Raw genomic sequence first — 22,369 nt, 5'->3', positions numbered from 1 at the left:
CACTTCATGCTTTGAGGCAGTGTAAATCGGGAAAGGCAGGAAGGGGTTCTCTGAAACGCTAAGAGGAACATTTAACAAGCATAGTGCCTTTTCCCCTCTGTCTTCAGTGAGGACGAGAGAATGTTCGCACCAGTACTTGTGCTAGTGAATGCTGGACGGTGACTTAATACCTTATGGAGTCACTCCTATCACCACTGATTCTACCGAGCTCCAGGACAAAAACCTGTGACTGGCTGTCATCTTGATTTTAAGTTGTAGTATAATATTAGATTCTGAAAGCAGAAAGGACTCCTCGGCTATTCAGCAGAGGTGGACTCAGCCACAGAGCCCAGCCTCACAAATAGAAAGCATTTCATGCAAGAAAATGAATTAGACAGACAAAAACTTTATGTCACTATGGCAACCGGGGACTCGGCCAGTCCCTCTTTAGCTTGATTATAAAGCAGCAGTGAGAAATGTCAACTGTTACGTCTCAATTGCTTATTACCTCATAAAATGTCCCAGTTCACATACTAATTGTTACTGGATAAAGTAATACTATCTTAAGAGGTCGCTGCCACCCATTTCCTTGTACTAAGCAGTACTGGGAGCTTTAAAAATTAGAAACCAGTACTTACGATAATAAAACTGCTTAGCCCTTATTGAAGCTAGCCATCTTTTCCTACATCTCCATTTTACACTTGAGGAAGTAAAGACTTTCACAGGGGCTGGTTTAGAATCTAGACCCAAAGCTCTCGGGCTCTTAACACTGATCTAAAAAGCTAAGAGTGGGGTTTGTTTGTTCCTTTGTTTCCTTTAAGAAAAGCAAGCAGGGCATTGTGACCCATGTCTGTAAGCACAGCTCAAGGAAGGAAGAGGCAGGTGGATCTCCCTGAGTTCAAGGTCAGCCTGGTCTACATAGTGAGACCCTGGTTTGCAAGACAGACAGACAGCCAGCCAGCCAGCCAGCCAGACACACACACACACACACACACACACACACACACACACACACACACACACACACAGAGAGAGAGAGAGAGAGAGAGAGAGAGAGAGAGAGAGAGAGAGAGAGAGAGAGATTTACAGATACGTCTTTGTGGATTGCAGGTAATACTACCCGTCATGTCAGGGGACTTTCCCATGCCCTTCACCCTGGCATTATCATGTGTCCCCTGGAAGCAAGCCAGTACTGGGGAGGAATTTAGCAAATTTAGAACCTTCCAGAAAAAGAGCCACTCTTTTATTTCTGATGTCACCCATATTCTTAGATCTTAGGAATTCTCATAAGATTTGGTTTCTTTATTTGGTTATATCAGAGAGCTGTGCAGTTGTGTCACTAATTTTAGAACATTTCATCACCCCAGGAAGAAATGCTTGAACCCATTAGTTCTCCATCTCCCCCTCCCATTCCTGGGAAGCGCCAACCTTCATCTCTCCAATGACTTGCCTTTTCTGGACATTTCATGTAAGTGGGATCATTACTCATAGCCTTTTGTGCCCCACCTCCTTTGTCTCGCATGCTTTCCAGGTAGTAAGGATATCATGTATCAACGTTTCATCCCTATGTAATATTATAGGATATGGACTGCAGGTGTCCTTGTTCATGTCTTTTCACATGAATTTCTAGTTGTCCCAGGCTTTGTTGAAGACTGTCCTTGACACCGAAAGTTTGCTTAGTACTTGTGCCAAGCATCAATGAGATGTAAAAGAAACCAGTTTTACTCTGTTGCTCCACAGGTACACTCTTGTTCCAACACAACACTGACCTGATTATTTTGGCCTAGTGCAAAATACTGAGATCAAGAAATATTAGCCCTCCAACTTCATTCCTTCTCTCTCTCTCTCTTTCTCTCTCTCTTCCTCTCTCTCTCTTCCTCTCTCTCTTTCTTTCTCTCTCTCTTTCTTTCTTTCTTTCTTTCTTTCTTTCTTTCTTTCTTTCTTTCTTTCTTTCTTTCTTTCTTTCTTTCTTTCTTTCTTTCTTTCTTTCAGAGCTGGGGACCGAACCCAGGGCCTTGTGCTTTCTAGGCAAGCGCTCTACCACTGAGCTAAATCCCCAACCCCAACTTCATTCTTTCTAATAGAGTATTAAGTATTCTGAGGCTCTTACACCTTATGTTAGGATATACTTGTCTGTTTCTACAGATAAGTCAAAGGAGATTTTATAGGGATTGTGTTAGGTCCATTGGGGAGTGTTGCCTTTTACAAATGTTAAGTCTCACATTGTGCAGACATAAGGTGTTGTATGTTCTCATTGCTTTGACAAAATCAGCATCAGGAAGGAAGGGTTCTTTTTGGATTGTGATTTAAGAAGGGACACAGCCTGTCCCGGTGGTGGGGGCATGGAGACAGGAACATGATGTAATGAGTTAATTATAAAGAAGTAGAGTGTAGGTAATAAGTAGTGCCAAGCTGTAAAACTTCAAGTCAATCTGAAGGGGAAACTTGTGGTCCCTTTGGAAAGTCAGTTATGTCAAATGATACTTTGCTGGGGCGCACAAGTGAAAGGATATTTTGCTATAGCAAACACATGAATGGATGAATAATGTTCAGAAGGAATATAAATATGACCCCACAGACAGTTGGAGCTGGAGCGTTGGTTTGCTTTGCCCTGCCTCACTATTCTTCACTGACAGGCATCTATTAGTTCATCTTACTTTGCGTTGCTGAGCTCCGCTTGTGGTGACGCCATAGATTCAAAGTAGCCAAAGAACTTATCATGAGGTTTCTGGCACTTCTTACTGCTTCTGTGGTCTCCGGTGGGTTCGAGAGCCTTGCAGTTTCTTCTGGATTGAACTGCCCTTGCTTGTTCATGTGTGGTGACTGTCATGTGAACTGGACTGTAGTTGCTGGTTTGTGTGTAGTGTCTACTGTCAGGACTGAACTGCTGCTGCTGATTTGTATTTGCTACTGGACTGAACTGCTGATATCCTGACAACAAAGATTGGATCTGCCCCTAAAGAACTATTTCTAAACAGGTCTACTTCCCCGTGTCCTAATAACTTTTCTACTGGGTGATGGGCTAGAGGAGAGGTTGAACCCTAATTAAAGTACGTTGGAAAAAATTTATGCCTACATCAATCTCTTCCCTTACCCATAGTAAGGCTTGCTGAAACATCTAAAGGCATCTACAATCTTCTGAAACAGTGCTACCTGTTGGGGACCAAGTGTTCTAGCACATGAGCCTATGGGGAACACTTCACATTCAAAGCACCACCGATTCTTTTCTGTTTATTCAAGTCATTTTTTTAAATGGTGGTTTCCAGCTTTCAGCACACAAGCCTTACATGTCTTCTGTTCAATATATTCTTAAGGATTTTTGCTGGTTTTGATGCTATTATAGATGAGGTTTTCTTAATTTTGATTTTGATTCTTGATTGTGGGTGTGTAGAAGTACAATTGATTCTGCCGTGTTCACCTTCCATTCTGCAGCTTTGGTGGTCTTGTTTCTTGTTGTTAACTGCTTTTTATAGATTTTCAGTCTCTCTTCATTTTTAATACAGACGTTCACAGCTATAAGTTTCTCTCTTGGCCCTGAGTTATTTGTATTCTTCACATTTCATTATTGTTTTGTTTCTATTTAGAATCTCAAACGGTTTTTCTTCCTTACCTCACCTCACTTATCTGACTCTGGATGTTGAGTGAGTGTGCTCCCTGAGAGGTGCATGCTTGTTTTTAGTAACTTCCTTCTGTAGTTGATTTCTTGGTTCACTTCACTGTGGCTGGAGAACAAACCGTGTATTGGATCACAGTCCACTGAGGTTTTCGTGCCCTTGGATTTGGTATGACACGTGTCATGTGTGTTTTGTACTTGATAGATGCTGTGTTCTAGAGTCGTCTGTTGAATCTGTTCCTCCCCCTACTGTTCCCCCTTTCCCTCTCTTAAGACAAGGTCTTATGTAGCCAGGTTTTGCCTGAGTTCTCTATGAAGCTGAGAAAGGTCTTCTAGTCTTACCTCCTTCATCCTGTGACTACAGGCACCATGGCTGGCTTGTGTAGTCCTGGGGATTGAACTCGGGGCTTTGCATACTGATATGCCAACCAAGCTACATTGCAGCCCTGGCTGCCCCACTCCTTTTTTTAGTATATGGGGCTTATAGTGACTATTGTACCTGTCATTGAAGGTGTTGGTGTCTCCTGTTATTGCTGTTAATTTGCCCTATGCATTTTAGGGCTGTTATTTTAGGGCATATAAATTTGTCTATCTAAAAGTCCTTCTTTATCCCTTGAAGTAATTTTTTTTATTATTAATCTTCCGTTGTCTGGTGTTAGCTCTTCCATTTTTATTGATTTTAGATAGCTTTGGTTTTGTTCTGCTAATCTTATTTGCTTTTTTTTTCTAAAAAAAAAAAAGCTGGTCTACAACTCATTATGTAGACCAGTTTGGCCTTGAATACACAGAGATCTTCCAGGTTCTGCCTCTTGAGTGCTATGATTAAAGGTGTGCACAACCATGCAGTTTTGTATTGCTCTTTAAGCCTCTCAGGTTTTCAGATGTGCATCCAGGACCAAGAATCACTGCTCTGTTAAAGTTCAGGCCCAGGACTGCTGTCTTTAAAGGTTGTCCCTTGATGCTGATCATATCTGAGGCCACACTGATTTATGTTAAGGTATTATGGAAACTTGGATTCTGTCTCAGTTATTGTTCTATTGCTGTGAAGAGACACCATGACCAAAGCAAGAAGCATTTAATTGGGAGCTTGCTTACAGTCTCAGAGGTTGGTCCACAATCATTGTGGTGGGAAGCATGGTGTCCCTACCACAGGCAGGAAGGCATAATGCTGAAGTAGTAATGAGAACTCACATCTGATCTACAAATTGCAGAAAGTGAGAAAACAAAACTGAACTTGGCCTAGGCTTTTGAAACCTCAAAGCTCACCCCTTGTGGCATACCTCCTTCAGCAAGGCCACACCTCCTAATCCTTCCCAAACAGTTTCACTAACTGGAACCAAGTGTAGGGGTTGTTGTCATTCAGACCACCACAGATGCCCCAATGAAACTTTTCCAGAACTACATTTGTGGTGCTTTGAAGACCTGTTTTCCTGAAAGGGTTCATTCCTCTTGGGTGGTCCTTCTGAAAAGTAGAAGGTGCCTGGCTCGAAGATGTCTTGACGGAATCCCCCGTTACTGATGGTACCACAATGGCCATTCTTTGTGCTTCCAGCAAGCATTGCAGCAACAATCGCCAGAACCAACTCTTGACTCCCAGGCCCTACTACCTCCCTGGTTTGTGTTGGGAGAGCCAGGTAAAACACCCTGGGAGCTCGTTCCCCAAAGTTCCCTTTCCTTTGATGAGCAGAGTGTTCTATGCTTTGCACGTGTGTGTTCACATGTCTTTTCCCATCTTAGGAATCCAGACCAAGTGTCAGGAAGGTTTCTACAGAACACAGAAAAGCCTCAAGAGACGTTTTCCACCTATATCATTTGACCTACCCACATCAAAGACCGTTAATACATCTTTCCAGGACTAAGAAAAAGAATCTATACAGAAACCAGTGCTTTTGGAAGAAAAAGCCTTAGGTCTGGTGGGGGCCATGGTAACAGGAGAGGGTGGAAGTTCTGAAATGTAAAGCCTTCTCCTGGTAAAGACAGACAGGCAGGCAGACAGACAGACAGACAGACCCCCCCCCCCCACACACACACATCTAGGGAGACAGGAAATGGTCCAGAATGGATTCTCTTTGATGTGTTCAGCTGTGAAAACTGATTCTCACAAGCCCCCGTACCCAGTTTCCTTTTCCACTTCTGTCTGCCCTGCTGTAGGAAGCCCCCTCCCACTGACCAGTGCACTCGAGGTGGTTACCCCGTAAGGAGAGAATTATTCCGTGTTGTGCACCCATCTGTTCCCAGACCCAAGGATCTAGGCCCACCACCCGAAAGGTTTCCACTCAGCAGAGAAAAATGTGGAAAGGCTAAGTTATCCAACCTACCTGTGTTAATTATCTCTTAGGCCATTTTTACCTTTCAAGATCAGAGTCTGGGCTGGCAGTGTCTTAGTTTCCTGCTTCCGACAGCTGGAACCTTCATTTGAGCACACACACATGCATGCAGAGTATTAGCCAGAACCCTCTTTGGGTTAGAAGGATTTTCTAATCCCAGCTCGTCGCATTGTTTGCCTCTTCCCCTTGTCATTCTTGATGATGGGACCCCTTTTGAAAGGCAGTGCCATGCACTTTGAATCCTTTTTAGTTTAAAGAGCTTGTCCCACAAAAGGTTCCCAACATTTTACAGACTTGTCTTTCTTCAAACTCACCAGAGGCCTTTGATAGTACCTGAGAATTCAACTTATGTAACCTCATACTATGCTTCTGCATTCATGAAATTTCTTCATAAGAAACAAATATGGCACCTTGCTTGCCTTTGTAAAGATGTCCTCTGGCTGAGGTAGCTGTACCTCATAAGGCTTTCCCAGGCTGAGCCTCACAGTTTGCAGCTCCTTCGCATTCCTCACACATTGATTGAGTGTCCCCTACAGGTCAACCCTTTAAAAAATTAAGTAATTTTTAACAAAATGAATAATAGCTAATATTGTTGGATAATATTATATAAAACTAATTCTTATGCTGCATTTTATTATAGCTATTATTAATTATCCTATAAAATACAAATATAGCAATCATAGCTTATATTGTCTTCTAGAGAAAGCTTTAGGAAGTTACTATGTTATCTCATTCAGTTCCCACTGTAGTCCTGTGAAGTGTTAATATGTCTGTGTCTTGGTGCAGAAGGTGAGGTACATAGAGGCTAAATAGTGTATCATCTATCATACAGCCAATGAGATTTGAGCTTGGGCAGGCTTACACCACTCTTATATCCCTGCTCTGACTAATTTTCAAAAGCCACATGGTTTATTTTCCTTGCAACACCCACATTTGTTCTTCATGTGACATATAGTCAGATGGATAACCAGCCTTGGTGGGACAGACTCATAATTCTGCTACTTGGGAGACTGGGGCAGGAAGATCACAGGTTCAAGATCAGCCTGGGTCAGGCCAGCCTGTTCTACAGAGCGAGTTCCAGGACAGCCAGAGGTACACAGAGGAACACTATCTCAAAACAAAACAAAACAAAACAAAACACCAGATAGATAGATAGATAGATAGATAGATAGATAGATAGATAGATAGATAGAGATAGATGGATATAGATAGATATAGAGATAGAGATAGAGATAGAGATATATAGATAACCAACCAAAAATGCTGGGCATATAACTCAATGGTAGAATGCTTGCCTACCACGTTCTGAGTTTAATTCAAGTAAGTGGGAGGGAGGGCAGGAGAAAGAGATAGGGGGTGGGTAAAGCAAAGCACAGAGCCGCAAGCTGGTTAAGGGTGACACTAGCTTGCTCCTCACCTTTGTCAGGGTAGCAGCTTGCAGAACCACAGTCATGTCAGGGAGTGTGAACCTGCCCCAAGTATCAGGCGTCTATACACCACAGTCTCTGTTCAAACAACTGGTGAGGCCAGTTGTGTCCCTGTCCCCTCTTATACAGTTGGGGACATGGAGTTACATAGGGGAGAGTAAATGCCTTGTCTAGGTCTCAGTGATTATGTCACATAGTTGGAATCCCTTGTGAACTTATGAACTCCTTGTCAACCCTGATCCCTTCTGACATCCTAACTCTTGGCTGGGGCTGGGAGCCTCATATCTGAGACTTAAGAGAGGAGATGTTTGGGAGATTTCTTCTGTTAGCGAATCTTCTGGCAAAGCTATTTCATAACATATTTTTCCATATTTATATTTCCGTTAATTTGCATCTACTGTCTTTTCTCTTACATCTCAAATAGCCAGTATGTTATTTTAGGGAAAAGTAAAACATGGCCACATCTGATCAATAGAATTTGGAGTCCCCTGCAGCCTTCATGTGGCGCTGAGCCATTGTGACAAGCGGGGCCTTTTTTCTCAGGCAAATAATGATTTGCACAGGCTTCCAGGCTTAGTGTGGATCTGACTTTCTGGGCTGTTTATCCCCTGTTTTTGAGACTTCAGTGGACAGGCTCCCCATCCCCAGACTTCTAACAGAGCCCAGGCTGCTTTTGTATTTCTCTCTTTGCTTCCTTCTCCACCAACCAGGAAGTAATTTTTGACTTTGAAAAGGAACCACAGTTTGACATTTTAGAAAGCAAGCTGAAAAACCTGAGCCAGTGATAAATTCAGACTGGTTGCTTTTCTCAGACTTTCAGCTAGTGATGGCTGAATGCGTGTGTTCACCTTGGGAGGTGTTCACAATGATTTAAATTGCCTGGATATTGTAATTTGGTTTCTTTCTAATTTATGCTTTTGTGTTAGCATTCATTTGATAACATTACAATGAAATGAATTATAACTGGTTTGCAGTCTTTTTCTTAAGGCAAATGTATTTTTATTTTATTCATTTATTGCAAGTGTATGTGTGTATCTGTGTGTGTGTGTGTGTGTGTGTGAGAGAGAGAGAGAGAGAGAGAGAGAGAGAGAGAGAGAGAGAGAGAGAGAGAACACATGCATTGGCTGTCAGAAGATGACTTTTAGGAGTCACTCTCCTCTCTTCGTGGATTTTAGGGCTGCAAACTCAGATCATTCATGACAAGTGTCTCTGCCTACTGAGCTATTTTGCCAGTCATAAGATACATTTTTAGCTAAAGGAGAGATAGCAAGTACATTTAGCACCAGAAGCAGCACACTCCTATGACCTTCACCTTTCTGACTTGCAGTCTCTGGCATTTCCTTGGAACATTCTTCATTGCTCAATTCTACAGGCACTAGGCATCCAGACATGTCCTGTCTGTCTCTTGTGAATCCTTATCTGTACCACTGTAGAGCAGTCCAAGTCTTAATGTGAGTGGAATGCATAGTGGAGTAGCTACAGTTGCAGATTGTAACTGTTCCATGGGTTTCCATCTTGACTGCATTTGGAGAATCACAGCCCCACGCATACCTGGAAGTCTTATGGCATTAGCCTCCACGAAGTTGAGATTAGCTCCCTCTTGAGGATGCCTCTTGAATTGCAGGGAGAGACTCATCCATCTCTAGCCTCACCTACAGGAGCCTGCCTTCTGCACTGTTCACTGCACAGATGACTCTGCCTGACAGACAGTCTTAGGGACATTTTGTTGTTTGCCAACAATGTGGCAGATTTCCCCCCTTTAAATATTTTGAATATTGCACAGGAAAAGTGTAAATTTTTACAAATAGGTAAAGCAAATAAAGGTTTTCAAACTCAAAGGGGCCTTTTTTCTAGAACAATAACCAGTTGTATATGAGCCTACAGCTTTTGTGTCTAAGGGAAAATGATTTTGCTCCTTATTGAAATGAGGAAAGCTCACAAAGTGGCCTGTAGTTTGCTTGGAGCTCACAGTTACTCTTACATCGAGGATGTCAGCGTTAGACTTGATTGGAACAATACTGTCAGAATTGGCTCCTCACTATCTTCATGGCTGTGAGTTTTGGAATGGCATCTGGTTATGTGATGATAATACCAGGAAGAAAGGAAGATAAGGTCATCCGCTCTGTGGGTGATATAGAATCTGGCAAAGTCGGATTGTATCAGTCTGTTTTATGGTGCTGCAATAAAGTACCAGAGTTTGGGTAACTTTATGAAGAAAAGAAGCTGATTTCGAAATGTTTCTGGTTCTAGAGGAGGCATAAATGGTAACTTTCTTGTTGGCAGAGTCCTGAGATAGCCCAGGATATCACATGGCATAAGCCAGGTATGTGTATGTGCTTCTACTGGTATCTTCCCCTCTTAATAATGCAGCCAGGATTTAGTCATGGCATCCCTGTTCTGGTAACTTTATTAATCATACTTTAATATATTAAGTTCTCACCTCAACATAGAGATCCCGTGTCAGCACAGAAACCCTGAGGAGGGACACATTCCAACTATTTCCTAACTCTAGCTAAGTCTTACCCATATATGTGTTCACTGAAATGTTTGGCTGCTGTTAATGAAAATAAGCACTGTGAGGGGAGTCCCATCTCCTGGTGAATCTGCTGCCCGCAGCCTGTAGCTTGCTTACTCACTCTTTCCCCTACATGGGAAGGTAGGGCTTCTGCAGGGACACTGGCTAGTGGATAGCCCTGGGAGAGAGTCTGCATCCACCAGCCCTCTGAGACAGAGACGCTGCATCTGCAGGAGATCTGTGCAGACCAGGAAACCCATTCTAACTAAAACTGATTTCCCATACCAAGTGCAGATTCAGGAAGATAAAAGAAGGATGGTCCCCTTGACCCAATGGGGATGTCCCCTCCTCTGCAGGGTAGTGAAATGCCTGGAGGTTGTAATGAAAGGAGACAGAGTGGGTGGGGAACAGTTGAGAGGTACAACAGTTGGGGCCTCGCCTAACATAAGTGCAGAACTGTGGTTTCCTCTCATCTGTCTCGGGCAGCAGTCTTTTCTTGTAGCCAGAGGACACCAGGTGATGGGCTAAAAGACACTGTAGCAATGAGATACTATGTAGTTGGGAATGACTGTATCCATTTGGGTGTGTATTGTTACTTAAAGCACTGCAGGTGTCTGTGGGTAGTCGACCCTCTAACAAGTCGTACTCAGCCATTGAGAATGCTGTGGTGGCTGGGTTCATTGCTCATCCGGTAAAGCGCTTACTGCACAAGCATGAGGACCTGGGTACGATTTTCACCAGCCAGTGGAAGTGGGGAGCAGTGTTTTATACCTGGAATACTGGCACTGGAGACTAGGGATCAAGCACGAGAGGATATCTGGAGATTACTGGCAAGTCAGTCCTACTCAGTCAGCAAACTCCCAGTTCAGTGAGAGGCCCTGCCTTCAGAAGCAGTTGGAGTGTGGTTGAGGAAGATACCTGCGATTAACCTCTGGCCTCAACATGCACTCAGATACATATATAGGTGTACCCACTCTCCCCCTGAAACACAAGCACTCACGAGGCTGTGGATCAGTGGTGACTGACAGGATGTTAAGGGTCAGACATTGTTTTCAGAGCAGCATGTGTTTTGAATGCATTTACATACAGCTGCCCACTGGGGCCCACTTGTTAATTCCATCAGGGCTTACTCAATAGCTTACACACAGGGTAAGTTTTCTGAGCAGTGGACAAGACGGTGTTAGGCATTCATGACTCCTAGCGCTGTGGTTGCTATAGCAGCATTTCCTAGGAGCTCAGGAGCAATGTGGAATACCAGACTTGCTGCATTATCGGGATTTGACCCACTGACCCACTTACACATGATTGTTCTTGCTGCTATTATGGTTTGAGTGTGCCGTGTCCTCGGTGGGCTCATGTGTTTGAACATATGGTCCTCAGCTAGCAGTAATATTTGGGAGGCTCTATGGAACCTATCTAGCACAGATGGGGGTTTCTAATCTGGCCCTGCTTTTACTTCCTGGTTGACTGTCATGATGCCACTTCATACGCTCAGCAATGTGAACGGAACCACACCCACTGCCATGCCTTCCCTTCTTGATGGACTGAAAGTCTCCTGAAACTGTGAGCCAATATGAGTCCTTTTCCCCTCATGTTTCTTCTACCAGATGTTTTGCCACAGCAATGAGAAGGGTAGCTGGTTAAAATCATGTTTACTAAATATCCACACCATGCTCTCCTGTGTGGTGGTAATCGATGATGATGTTCACAATCTCCTTATGCTTCTCTACCATTGAAATGTCATAGGGAGCTCATGCTGATGCTTACACGCAAGGATGGGGCACGGCAGAGGAGCTCGTCGCTCCTGCTCCTCGTTCTTTGGCCTCTCTGGGCCTTGAATGAGCAGGATCCTAGGGCAGGAGTCGGAGGGCAGCAACTATTGCTCATCTGGCCAAGCACAGAGGCAAAGGGAGTGAACCCTAGATACCCAGAGCTTGGGCTGGAGTTGTAGCCACCACTCGAGGGGTGTGGCCTTCTGCTTGGCTGAGTTCATGGCTGTCCTGGCCCAATTGAGTGGTGACTAAGACAGGGTCTCTCTCTGTCACTTGGGCTGGCTTCAAATTTACTGTCTTCCTGCCTCTGCCTTCTCAATGCTGGCATTGCAGGTATGTGTCACCACTCTGGGCTTTTTGTTCAGCTATTGTGTTTGGTGGCCACCTGGAGAGACCTGAGCCATTAGCTGTAGGCGATGGGCCTACATCATCTTCTAAGAGGTGGGCAGCCCCGAGTGCTTTCTGGGCAGATTTAGAGTCATAGGCTTGTGGTCTAGTGAAGAGCCGTCTATCCCAGGTGTGGAACATTCTGACGTGTGGAAGAAGGGCTTTCTGTTTCCTGGTTCTCTTTCTTTTGTTCCCTGTTGTATTGGAATGCTGGGAAGAAATCTGAGCCAGATGTGGTCCTGTGGCAGCTGCCTATGGCACAACACAGCATAACTCAAAGAGGCTGGACCAGGAAGCAGTCGAGTCAGACTCAAGACCCAAGTTCACCCAATAAGAGCTCTCTTAACTTTGGGCGGGTTGGTGTCTAATTCAGGCTTTACTGTTCACATATGTGACACCTGCATTGGATACACAGATTGCTGTCACCATACTATTTCCTGATACCCTATAGTTCTTGCACATCTCCCAGAGACCTATGTCTATAACACTGGCTTCTGGTAAAATGGGAAAAAATAAGGACCTCTCTGAATATGCAGGTCAGGTTTGCACCCACTCCTCTTCAAGCTGAAGAGCAGCTTGCTCCGAGGCTGGAGACTGCCTTCCTGTGGCCACAGCTGCCTTAGTTGTGGTGACTGAGCAGGTTTTATTCCAGATGGGTCAGCCTCAGCCGCACATCCCATCACCCATCACAGGGACCACGTTCCTGCCTCTCTCTACTTCATCCTGGGTCTTGCTGGTCCCAGTTTGGCCACCGGCTCTGCTGTGTGCCTATTCCTAAGAGGGAATAAATGTCTGTTTATGCCAGGCAGTTAGGGCACTAGTGATGGAACGAAGAAATGATTTCACCCAAACCTAGCTTTGTGACCAATGGGTTCACTGGTTACTTACAGGAGCATGGGTGACTCAAACCTTGCCCACTGCATCATGGGTGACAGCTCACATCCATAGGCCTCCTTGTATAACTTGCAGGCAGCTCTGCTGGAGTCTCCTCACTCGTAGCAAGCGTTTACTTATCTATATGACTTGATAAGTCTTGTAAAGGTGACTTATAAAGGAGACAGCCTTACGCAGCTTCTCCCTGGCATTTGTCTCAGTGAAAAGAGAAGCAGGCGTTGTCTTTGTCTCTACTCAAGCCTTTAAAGCAATGGTCTCCATCTTACATGACCCCTGGCAAGCAGGTTATTCTGGTGAGGAAACTGAGGCTCAGCAATATGCAGAAATGTGTCTAACGTCATCAAAATGGAGTCTGAGTTTGAACGCAGGACTCCCTTGAGATTATGCTTTGTGAAGAACTCACAAGCACCATTAGAGAAAGTCTGTGCTGCATGAAGGTTATGTGGAGTTTCAAAACTGGACTCTCTAGGCCTTACACCCTGTCGACCGTGAGTGAGTTGCCACCTAAATTGGCATCATACAGACAGTGGGAACACGCAGGCAATCCACTGTCTATTTGTTCCAAAGAAATAGCCTTTCCCTGCTTGGAGGGTTGTCTGAAAGGATGCTCAGTGAGGCTGCTCCCTGCACTTAGCCATAGATCTCATTTCCAGTCTCCTAATCGACACCCAGAGCAGACAGCACCATTAGCCAGAAAGAGCATCACCCCCCAGGGCTACTGGGCATAGCAGGCCCGTAAATCAAGTCCAAGTTACAACTGTTTCTGTTCAGACTGTTTGTACAGCAGGTGTGCAAAATAAATTTCTTTGGTGCAGGAGTCTGGCTTCTGTTGGGAGAAGTGACAGCCTTTGGCAGCGCGGCATGCCGTTAGGTTGATTGAAGTCGTGGCTTTTGGCGTCCACCTGCCTGGGCCTCTCCTCAGTACTAGATTTCCTAGCTGTGTGAACTTGAGCGAGTCACTTTATCCTCAAAACACACCCATGAAATGTGGATAGAAGCCGTACCCATGATACCCCTCTCCATCAGGACTCCTCAAGACCCTCCCAGAGTCACCGTTTCCTAAGAGTCTTGAAACTGCATAAGGTCATTTTCAGCACCGTGGTTTATTACATCAAAAGGATGCTCTGCAAATTCAATATAGGATGGCAGTGGTATGGAGGAGGCCCGAGCTTTGGCTCTCCAGTTCTTTCTTAGAGCACTCCTACCGGATGCATTCAGTTCATCTGGATTTCAGCAGCGCATGCGAAGGACTGCCCTCTAGATAGGCTCATTTCAGACTCAGCTCCCAGCTTTGGTCTGGGGCTGATCACCTGCACACCAAGTCTTAGTCTTGGTTACTTATTGTTACTCATTGTTACTCATTGTTACTTATTGTTACTGTGTTCCGATGCCCAACGAAAGCTACTTAAGGGCTTGTTTTGGCTCACAGTTGAAGGTGCTGGTCCTCATTTGAGCGAAGTCTTGGGGGCAGGAGCCTGAGCTAGCTGATCACATTGTACCTGTGGTCGGCAAAGATGACCGTCACTGCTCAGCTCCTTCTTGCTTGCATCTGCCCTGCAATTAGGGTGGGTTTTCCCTCCTAACCTAGATGCTCTCTCACAGACATGCTCAGAGGCTTGTCTCCTAGGCGATGCTAGATCGTGTTAAGTTGGTAGTCACTGTTAATGATCTGCCTCATGTGTTCGAGACCCAGAGGAACCACCAATGATAGCAAACTAAACTGAAGAATTTTATAAGATCTCTTACAGGTAGGGTGTCCTCGTCCTTTCCTCAAACCACACTCCCCAACCCCAGCCAAGACAGATCTGAGCTTGCAAGCAGGTCTTCTGAAAGGTGTGTTCTTGAGAGTGTCACATTAGCTTTCCTGCGTGCCATCACCCCGTTGAGTGGCTGCTGGGTAAATTAAATGAGAAAAATCTGTGCAAAGTACTTGGCACCCTGCCTAGTGTGGCAAGGACTCACTCAATGTCAGCAACAGTTGCTGTGATATACAGCGAATGCATTTCAGCTGGCTCTTGGGCTTCTAAAGAAGCAAGCGCCGTATCCACATCCAGCCCCATAGGTACCATCCACCTGCCCGCCCATTCCCCTGTTTTGGACTTGCTACAGTATTTAGCCTGTGCCTCCTCAAGGACTTTGTGTGTGTTTGTGATGAGGTGTTTTATGTGTGTGTGCAAGTTCCTATCATATATGGGTGGTGGAGTGTGGAGGTCAGAGGTCAAACTCAGTTTTTCTTCAGGGGCCATCTACCTTGTTTTTGAGACAGGGTCTTTTACTGGGATCTGGGTCTGGGGACGTAGGCTAGGCTGGCTGGCCACTGAGCCCCAGGGACTCACCCATCTGTTCTTATCCAGTGTTGGCATTGCAGGTGCGGGCCTCCACACTTCATATGTTTGTAGTTCCCTAACTTCAGTCTCAAGGGTGGTGACCGTACTCTTCAAACACAGGTCCCTTTTCTTGTGTGACATCCATTTTGCTGACTGAACCATCTCTCAGGTCCCTTTAAGGACTTTCGAAACAGCATGATTGGCAATCCCCTTCCTAGAAAATGCTGTATGTAGGTGTCCATGCTGGCTGGGCATTTGTCGAGTGACGGTGGTGACGGTTCCTTGGGAACTCCATGCTAAGCTTGAAGGGACGCATACATTCAGAGTGAGTGGGGTGAGGAGACTGTGCCGAGAACTTCATCCCCTGATGGCCCTCTGTGTTTCTTTAACTCCTGCAGCCAAAGCAAAATCGAAATGTGGCCCGACCTTCTTCCCCTGTGCCAGCGGCATCCACTGCATCATCGGCCGCTTCCGCTGCAATGGCTTTGAGGACTGCCCGGATGGCAGCGATGAGGAGAACTGCAGTAAGTACTGGATTTGTCGAGATCTCTGCGCTCTTCTGCCTGGCCCGACTCTGCTTTCTGCGCAGTGCCCAGCCAGATGCTTGGGCACCGCCTGCTGTCACTTGTGTCATCTTTAGCTCTTCTGGGTGTGACGGTTAATTCTCAGCTACTGTTCGTGGGCTGCCACAGTCAGTCCATTGCATCTGGGCAGCCCGGACGGTCCCTCTGTGGGTACAGGAGTTGTGCCGACTGGTCAGATGAGGAGCTTAGAGAGGTACAATCCTTCTCCAGGGCCACGCAGCTCCTCTGTACCTCCTCTGATTGTCTCAGCACTCATAATTTACCCTTGCTTGCTTCCCTTTTTTAAATACTTAAAAACATTGTTTTGCTAATTATATTTTATGATAATTGGAAAGCTGGTTCAGCAGTTAAGAGAACTTGCTGCTCTTGCAGAGGACCAAGGTTCAGTTTCCATAACATCCACACAGTATCTCACAGTCATTCCTAACGCCAGTGTCAAGGGATGTGACAAACTCTTCTGATCTCCAAAGGTACCAGGCACGCACGTGGTCACATACATATATGTGGGCAAAATACTTGTATATACAAAATATTATAGGGTTAAGTATACATCTCCATTTTGAAACCTTGTTCAGTGAACCTAGGTAATGATCACTGGGAAGAAACCTCATGGCAAGAATTTGGGGCGGAGCTTTCCAGTGACTGACAGGTCAGGCTAGAGGAGTCTTCAGTTATCAGTGGGTGTTTCTGAACTCAATTAATATTACCTCATGCTAACTGGAATGCAGGAACCTGGTTCTTTGGGTCTCTTCCTGTTACAAATAACTGCCACCCTTCAGTCACTGACACTCCCAGAAGACAGTGTTTGATTTTTATTTAAAAATTTCAATTCTAAAGAACTCCAGAGAAGAAGATACAATGTTTACTTAGATAGGCATGGCTTCAGCGACTTTTCCCCCACCCTCTGTTCTCAGGCTTCCCTGGTATCATTCTCCTTCTGTCTGAAGAACTTCTTCCTGTGATGCTTCTTAGAAATTTTAAAGTGTGTGTGTGTGTGTGTGTGTGTGTGTGTGTGTGTGTGTGTGTTTACACAGATGCCCATGGAGGCGAGAAGAAGTAATCAAATTTAGAATTGGAGTTACAGGTGTCTGTGAGCTGCCCATTGTGCGTGTTGGGACCCAAACTGAGGTCCTATATTAGAGGTGTATGTGCTTGTAACTGCCGAGCTCTCGGCAGCCTCAGAGACGCTGTTGAAAGCAAGGTTGCAGATGACACATGCTCTCAGTGTGCACTCAGCCGCGTATGTCTGTGTTTCAGCCCCATTCCTAAAGGCATTTTTATGGCATGTGGTATTTGGGATGACAGTCCTTTTTCCTCTGAGCACTTTAAATGTGCCACTTCCTTCCAGCTTCTCTAGCTTCCAAAGGGAAAGCCAGTCTCTTGATTTGTTCCCCTGCAGATCCTCCAGCTCTCCCTCTGGCTGCTTTTAAGAGTATTTTATGTTTAGTTCTCGGCCTTTAGATCTTGGTTTTGGGCATCTGCAGGTAGATTTTTAAAATCCTCTTAAGTGTTTTGAGTCTGTTTTGATTGTTGCCGTACTTCCTACATTTTCAACTGTCATTTTTTCAAATGTCTTCTAGTGCTGCCCTCTTTCCTTACGAGATTTGGGTGACAAGAGCGTCAAATTTCTAGCCTCTGTCGCATCAGTCCTGGAGGCTCCGTCATTTGGCTTCTTGTTGTCCAGAGGGCATACTTTCTATTAATCTATCTTCAAACGCCGATTATTTCCTTTGTCATCGCTAATCTGATTTCTCATACACGAATTGCTGTGTTTTGCTTTGTTTTAATGTTACTATACTTTTATTTCTTAAATTTTTTTCTGTCTCCCGTTTCTTTTGCTTAGACTTTCTGTTTTTGCATTTGTTTCCAGTGTCTGTGACCCTGTTAGTGTGTAAGGGATGTGTTTCCAGTGTCCGTGACCCTGTTAGAGTGTAAGCGATGTGTTCCCAGTGTCCGTGACCCTGTTAGTGTGTAAGCAAAGTGTTCCCAGTGTCCGTGACCCTGTTAGTGTGTGACGATGTGTTTCCAGTGTCTGTGACCCTGTTAGAGTGTGACGATGTGTTCCCAGTGTCTGTGACCCTGTTAGAGTGTAAGCGATGTGTTTCCAGTGTCTGTGACCCTGTTAGAGTGTAAGCGATGTGTTCCCAGTGTCCGTGACCCTGTTAGTGTGTAAGCAAAGTGTTCCCAGTGTCCGTGACCCTGTTAGTGTGTGACGATGTGTTTCCAGTGTCTGTGACCCTGTTAGAGTGTGACGATGTGTTCCCAGTGTCTGTGACCCTGTTAGAGTGTAAGCGATGTGTTCCCAGTGTCTGTGACCCTGTTAGAGTGTGACGATGTGTTCCCAGTGTCTGTGACCCTGTTAGAGTGTAAGCGATGTGTTCCCAGTGTCTGTGACCCTGTTAGAGTGTGACGATGTGTTCCCAGTGTCTGTGACCCTGTTAGTGTGTGACGATGTGTTCCCAGTGTCTGTGACCCTGTTAGTGTGTAAGCGATGTGTTCCCAGTGTCTGTGACCCTGTTAGAGTGTAAGCGATGTGTTCCCAGTGTCTGTGACCCTGTTAGAATGTGACGATGTGTTCCCAGTGTCTGTGACCCTGTTAGAGTGTAAGCGATGTGTTTCCAATGTCTGTGACCCTGTTAGAGTGTAAGCGATGTGTTCCCAGTGTCTGTGACCCTGTTAGAGTGTAAGCGATGTGTTCCCAGTGTCTGTGACCCCTGTTAGAGTGTGACGATGTGTTTCCAGTGTCTGTGACCCCTGTTAGAGTGTAAGCGATCTGTAGGTGATGTGCTCCAGTTTTGTCTCAGTTCCCATACCTGTACATCTTTGTTAGTATCCATATGGTTGCTGTCTTTTCCCACATGGGTTGAGATTCTCCTGTCTTCCTATATGACAGTTAATTTCAGTTTCTGTTCTGGCATTTTGTTTGTTTTGTCTAACACAAACAACTTAAGTAAATTCTGGGCAGAATACTTACATTTTTGCCTTTGTAGGCAAATGACTTGATAGGCACGTCCCTGCTTCTTGGTTCTGGGCTGTGCTGGTGGGAGTCAGGCTATGTACCTCCCAGCGGTGTGAGTTCTTTCTCATCCTCTCTGGGGTCGTTGAAGACTGGTACACACATGTGCATTGTGAGGATCCATGATAAAGACAGGTGCATACATGTACAGTGTGGGGATCCATTATGAGGACAGGTGCATACATGTACAGTGTGGGGATCCATGATGAGGACAGTTGCACACATGTGCAGTGTGAGGATCCATGATAAAGACAGGTGCATACATGTATAGTGTGGGAATCCACGATGAGGACACAGGTGCACACATGTGCAGTGTGGGATCCATGATGAGGACAGGTGCATACATGTACAGTGTGGGGATCCATGATGAGGACAGGTGCACACATGTGCAGTGTGGGGATCCATGATGAGGACACAAGTGCACACATGTGCAGTGTGAGGATCCATGATAAAGACAGGTGCATACATGTACAGTGTGGGGATCCATGATGAGGACACAGGTGCACACATGTGCAGTGTGGAGATCCATGATGAGGACACAGGTGCACACATGTGCAGTGTGCAGATTGACCTAAAAAGAGTGGTGTTCATCCCTCTCCTTCTGTCTCTTTAACATGCTGGGGGCTTCTTTCCAGTGTCCTAAGGATCCTAAGAGGCAAAGGGAAAATTGAAAACTCACTACCATTTTGTTACTAGTTTAAATTCTAGTCTTCTTTCCCAATGGATATGTTCAAATTACTTTTCAGAGTGTTAAAAGTGTCTGCTACATATGTCCCAGCCAAAGAACCCTCACAGTGGCTCTCAACCTTTTGTAACTCCAGTTCCAGGTGATCTATGCTCTCTTCAGGCCTCTGCAGGCACCAGGCAAACATGCGGTACACATACATACATGCAGGCAAACACACACAAAGTGAAATAATGGTAAATAAATCATGTTTTAAAAGCTACTGAGGTTTAAAAAAGTAAAAGTGCCAGATATTCTATGCCTCCCTATTTGCTGTCACACCAGAGCACACATTATCAATTGAGGTCGTTTCCTCAAACCATCTCAGCTGCACCTAAACGACCCTTTAAAATCTGATCACTCAGTTTACAGAAAATTTAGGAGATAGAGGAATATGTCCACAACATTATACAGAGGCAAATTTCCAGATCCAGAATGTGGGAAAATCTTCAGGACCCTGGTTTATCCATAAGTAATTCTAGGGTAAAACATGGAGGGGGAGGGGTTGTAAACTGAAAGAAATATCAGAGACGAATTAACTCAGGGCCATGTATAGACTGGTTTTCCCCCTGACTCTAGCTAAAACTATTCTTAAAAAAAAAATCGAGATAATTGGCATCTTAAATTGTGATGTGACATCTGATAATATCAGATACATCACTGTTAATTTTTAAGGTCTGAGAATAGTGGTGATTTTTTTATCCATATATTTTTGCAGCACGTATTGTAATTTAAAAGATTAGATTAAGTGATATCTGTGGTTTGCTTCTACTGATGGCTTTCAGGGGTCCTGGACCATGTTTGTCCCACAGTGACGGCCTCCTGCCTGTCTCCCAGTGAGGCAGGACGTGTTGCCAGGTTGTATGTGTGATCATAGATCTGTCAGAGCCCTGCAGAGCCGGCCAGTTGTCTCCTGTCTGTCTACAGCTCAGCCTGACTCTCCTTTTGTCTTTTGTCGCCTCAGTTATCCCATGAGTAAACCGGCCCAGACCATTTCTATATGTAGACTGTGGGAGCTGAGAGTCACCATGAGAGCGCTTCCCCCAGTGCTCCAAGTGTTGTCCTTGAGACTCCTGAAAGACTCCCACAGATGTGTACCTGGCTTGTCGAGGCCATGCTGGGTCACTGTCCCACTCTGTCATTGGCCTTCTTCAAAGAGCTCAGGATCAGAGGGGCCAGCCCTGCATATCCCCTGACAACCTACTCCTCCCTGCACACACATGACCCCTGCTTCACTCTTTCTGTTCTGCATGGCTCCCTCTGCTTTGCTGTGACAGTCATGAGAGGACATGGTATCATGCAGCCCACAGCTATGTTACCCAGTGTGAAATACTTGGTCACGCTCAGCCTTAGCATGTATGGAACAAGACTTCTCAGGCTTCATCTCATGTTCTGTTGACTTGGTACCCACCTAGTGGTAGCTCTTTCTGAATAGGGGACTCAGTGGCAGTTTGTTCTCAGTGCCTACCAGAGTGATTGAATCAAGTAACTAATCAAAGGGATAGATGGGGAAGACAGGAAGACTCGGGCAGCAGTGCCTCCCACTGCCCTCAGAACAGACTCAGCATCCAAGGGCTTCTTCATCCTCTTCTGTTCTTACATATGCTTGCAAGGTAGACACGGTCTTGCCTGGCACATTAGCTCCAGGTCCTACTGTTTTGTCAGAGTTTCATCCTCTGTTTTTAGTTATGGTGCCAGACAGCATTCGAGATGCTGCCTTGGGTGTGGAGATCTCAGCTGGCATCCTTGACTGAAGGGAGACGAGTCTTCATACAGAAACCAACAATGTAGCACTGGTGTTGGGAGTGCTGTGGGCATCAGGGGTGGGGAAACCACTCTCCTCAAGGCTTGTCATGAGATTGTTAGAAAAGGTAGCCACAGAGAATAGGCACTACTTAAAATACATAGGACATCCTGTGAAATTGGAAGCCGTACTACGCCACTGCCAGGACATATGAACCAGTTTGCAGAGTTTGTGAGCGGTATATGGCATCTCTACAGCGAGGCCATCTTTACATTGGTGTTCTCATGGGTGAAATGGAGACAAGGCAAGGTTCAGTAACTTGTCGTGGTTACATAATTGACAAGTGGCAAACTTGGAATATTAATTCAGGTGGTATAAATGCAAGGGTGAACTCGACTACTACCACCCTATCTCCCATCAGCAGTAATTATGACAGGCGTATATTAAGCACTCCCTGTGAGTCACTGGCTGGTCTCCATCCTCCGCAGCCTTGGCTCATTTAATCTTCACAAACTTCGAACACAGGCATTGTCTCTATCATGCTGTAGATAGGGAAATTCAGAGTTGGAGACATTAAATAGCTCTCCCGCGCTCAGTGCCATATGGCGATTGAGAGGATGAGCTGATATTTGAGCCCAGGCACACTTCAGACCCTCATTCTTAACCACTGCAGTAAAATGGCTGTCTGGGTTCGTGGGCTGGACAGAAGATGGAGAATCAAGATCCTTTAAAAAAATAATGTTCAGGTGAGAGCAGCAGGCCCTGAACCTATGCAAGGTAGGGAGAAAGAAGGGTCATCTGAGACCTAGGGACCTGGAACTTGGTGACATCTTTAATAGATGTAGTCATCACAGAATGAGGAAAGGGCTGGGGTGAAGAAGGTTGTCACTATTAGGTGTACTGTTTGAGGTGAGGAAAGAGTCAAGGAGAAGGCTCCATGAGGCATTGGGAGAAAGATATTTATTACCAGAAGGGGTTTTGAGGGAACCGTCTACAAAAAAAGTGAAGGTTGAAGTTGAGGAATTGCCTTTGAGTACTGGATGGGAGACAGTGATGTGCA

At 45.3% G+C, this 22,369-nt stretch overlaps 1 protein-coding gene across 2 annotated transcripts in view; it reads left to right on the top strand.

Moving 5' to 3' along the window:
* Ldlrad3 (low density lipoprotein receptor class A domain containing 3) overlaps positions 1-22,369 on the top strand; it is a 241,803-nt gene that overhangs the window by 96,755 nt on the left and 122,679 nt on the right. For both annotated transcript variants that reach the window (NM_001401870.1, XM_017592181.3), the window contains exon 3: positions 15,640-15,765. In NM_001401870.1, the coding sequence (NP_001388799.1) occupies positions 15,640-15,765 (126 nt within the window). The remainder of the gene's footprint in view (positions 1-15,639; positions 15,766-22,369) is intronic.

Source organism: Rattus norvegicus, chromosome 3, assembly GCF_036323735.1.
Source record: "Rattus norvegicus strain BN/NHsdMcwi chromosome 3, GRCr8, whole genome shotgun sequence".
Lineage (NCBI taxonomy): Eukaryota > Metazoa > Chordata > Mammalia > Rodentia > Muridae > Rattus > Rattus norvegicus.
Note: the sequence above shows the minus strand (reverse complement) of the source record. Positions and strands in the feature narration are given on the sequence as shown.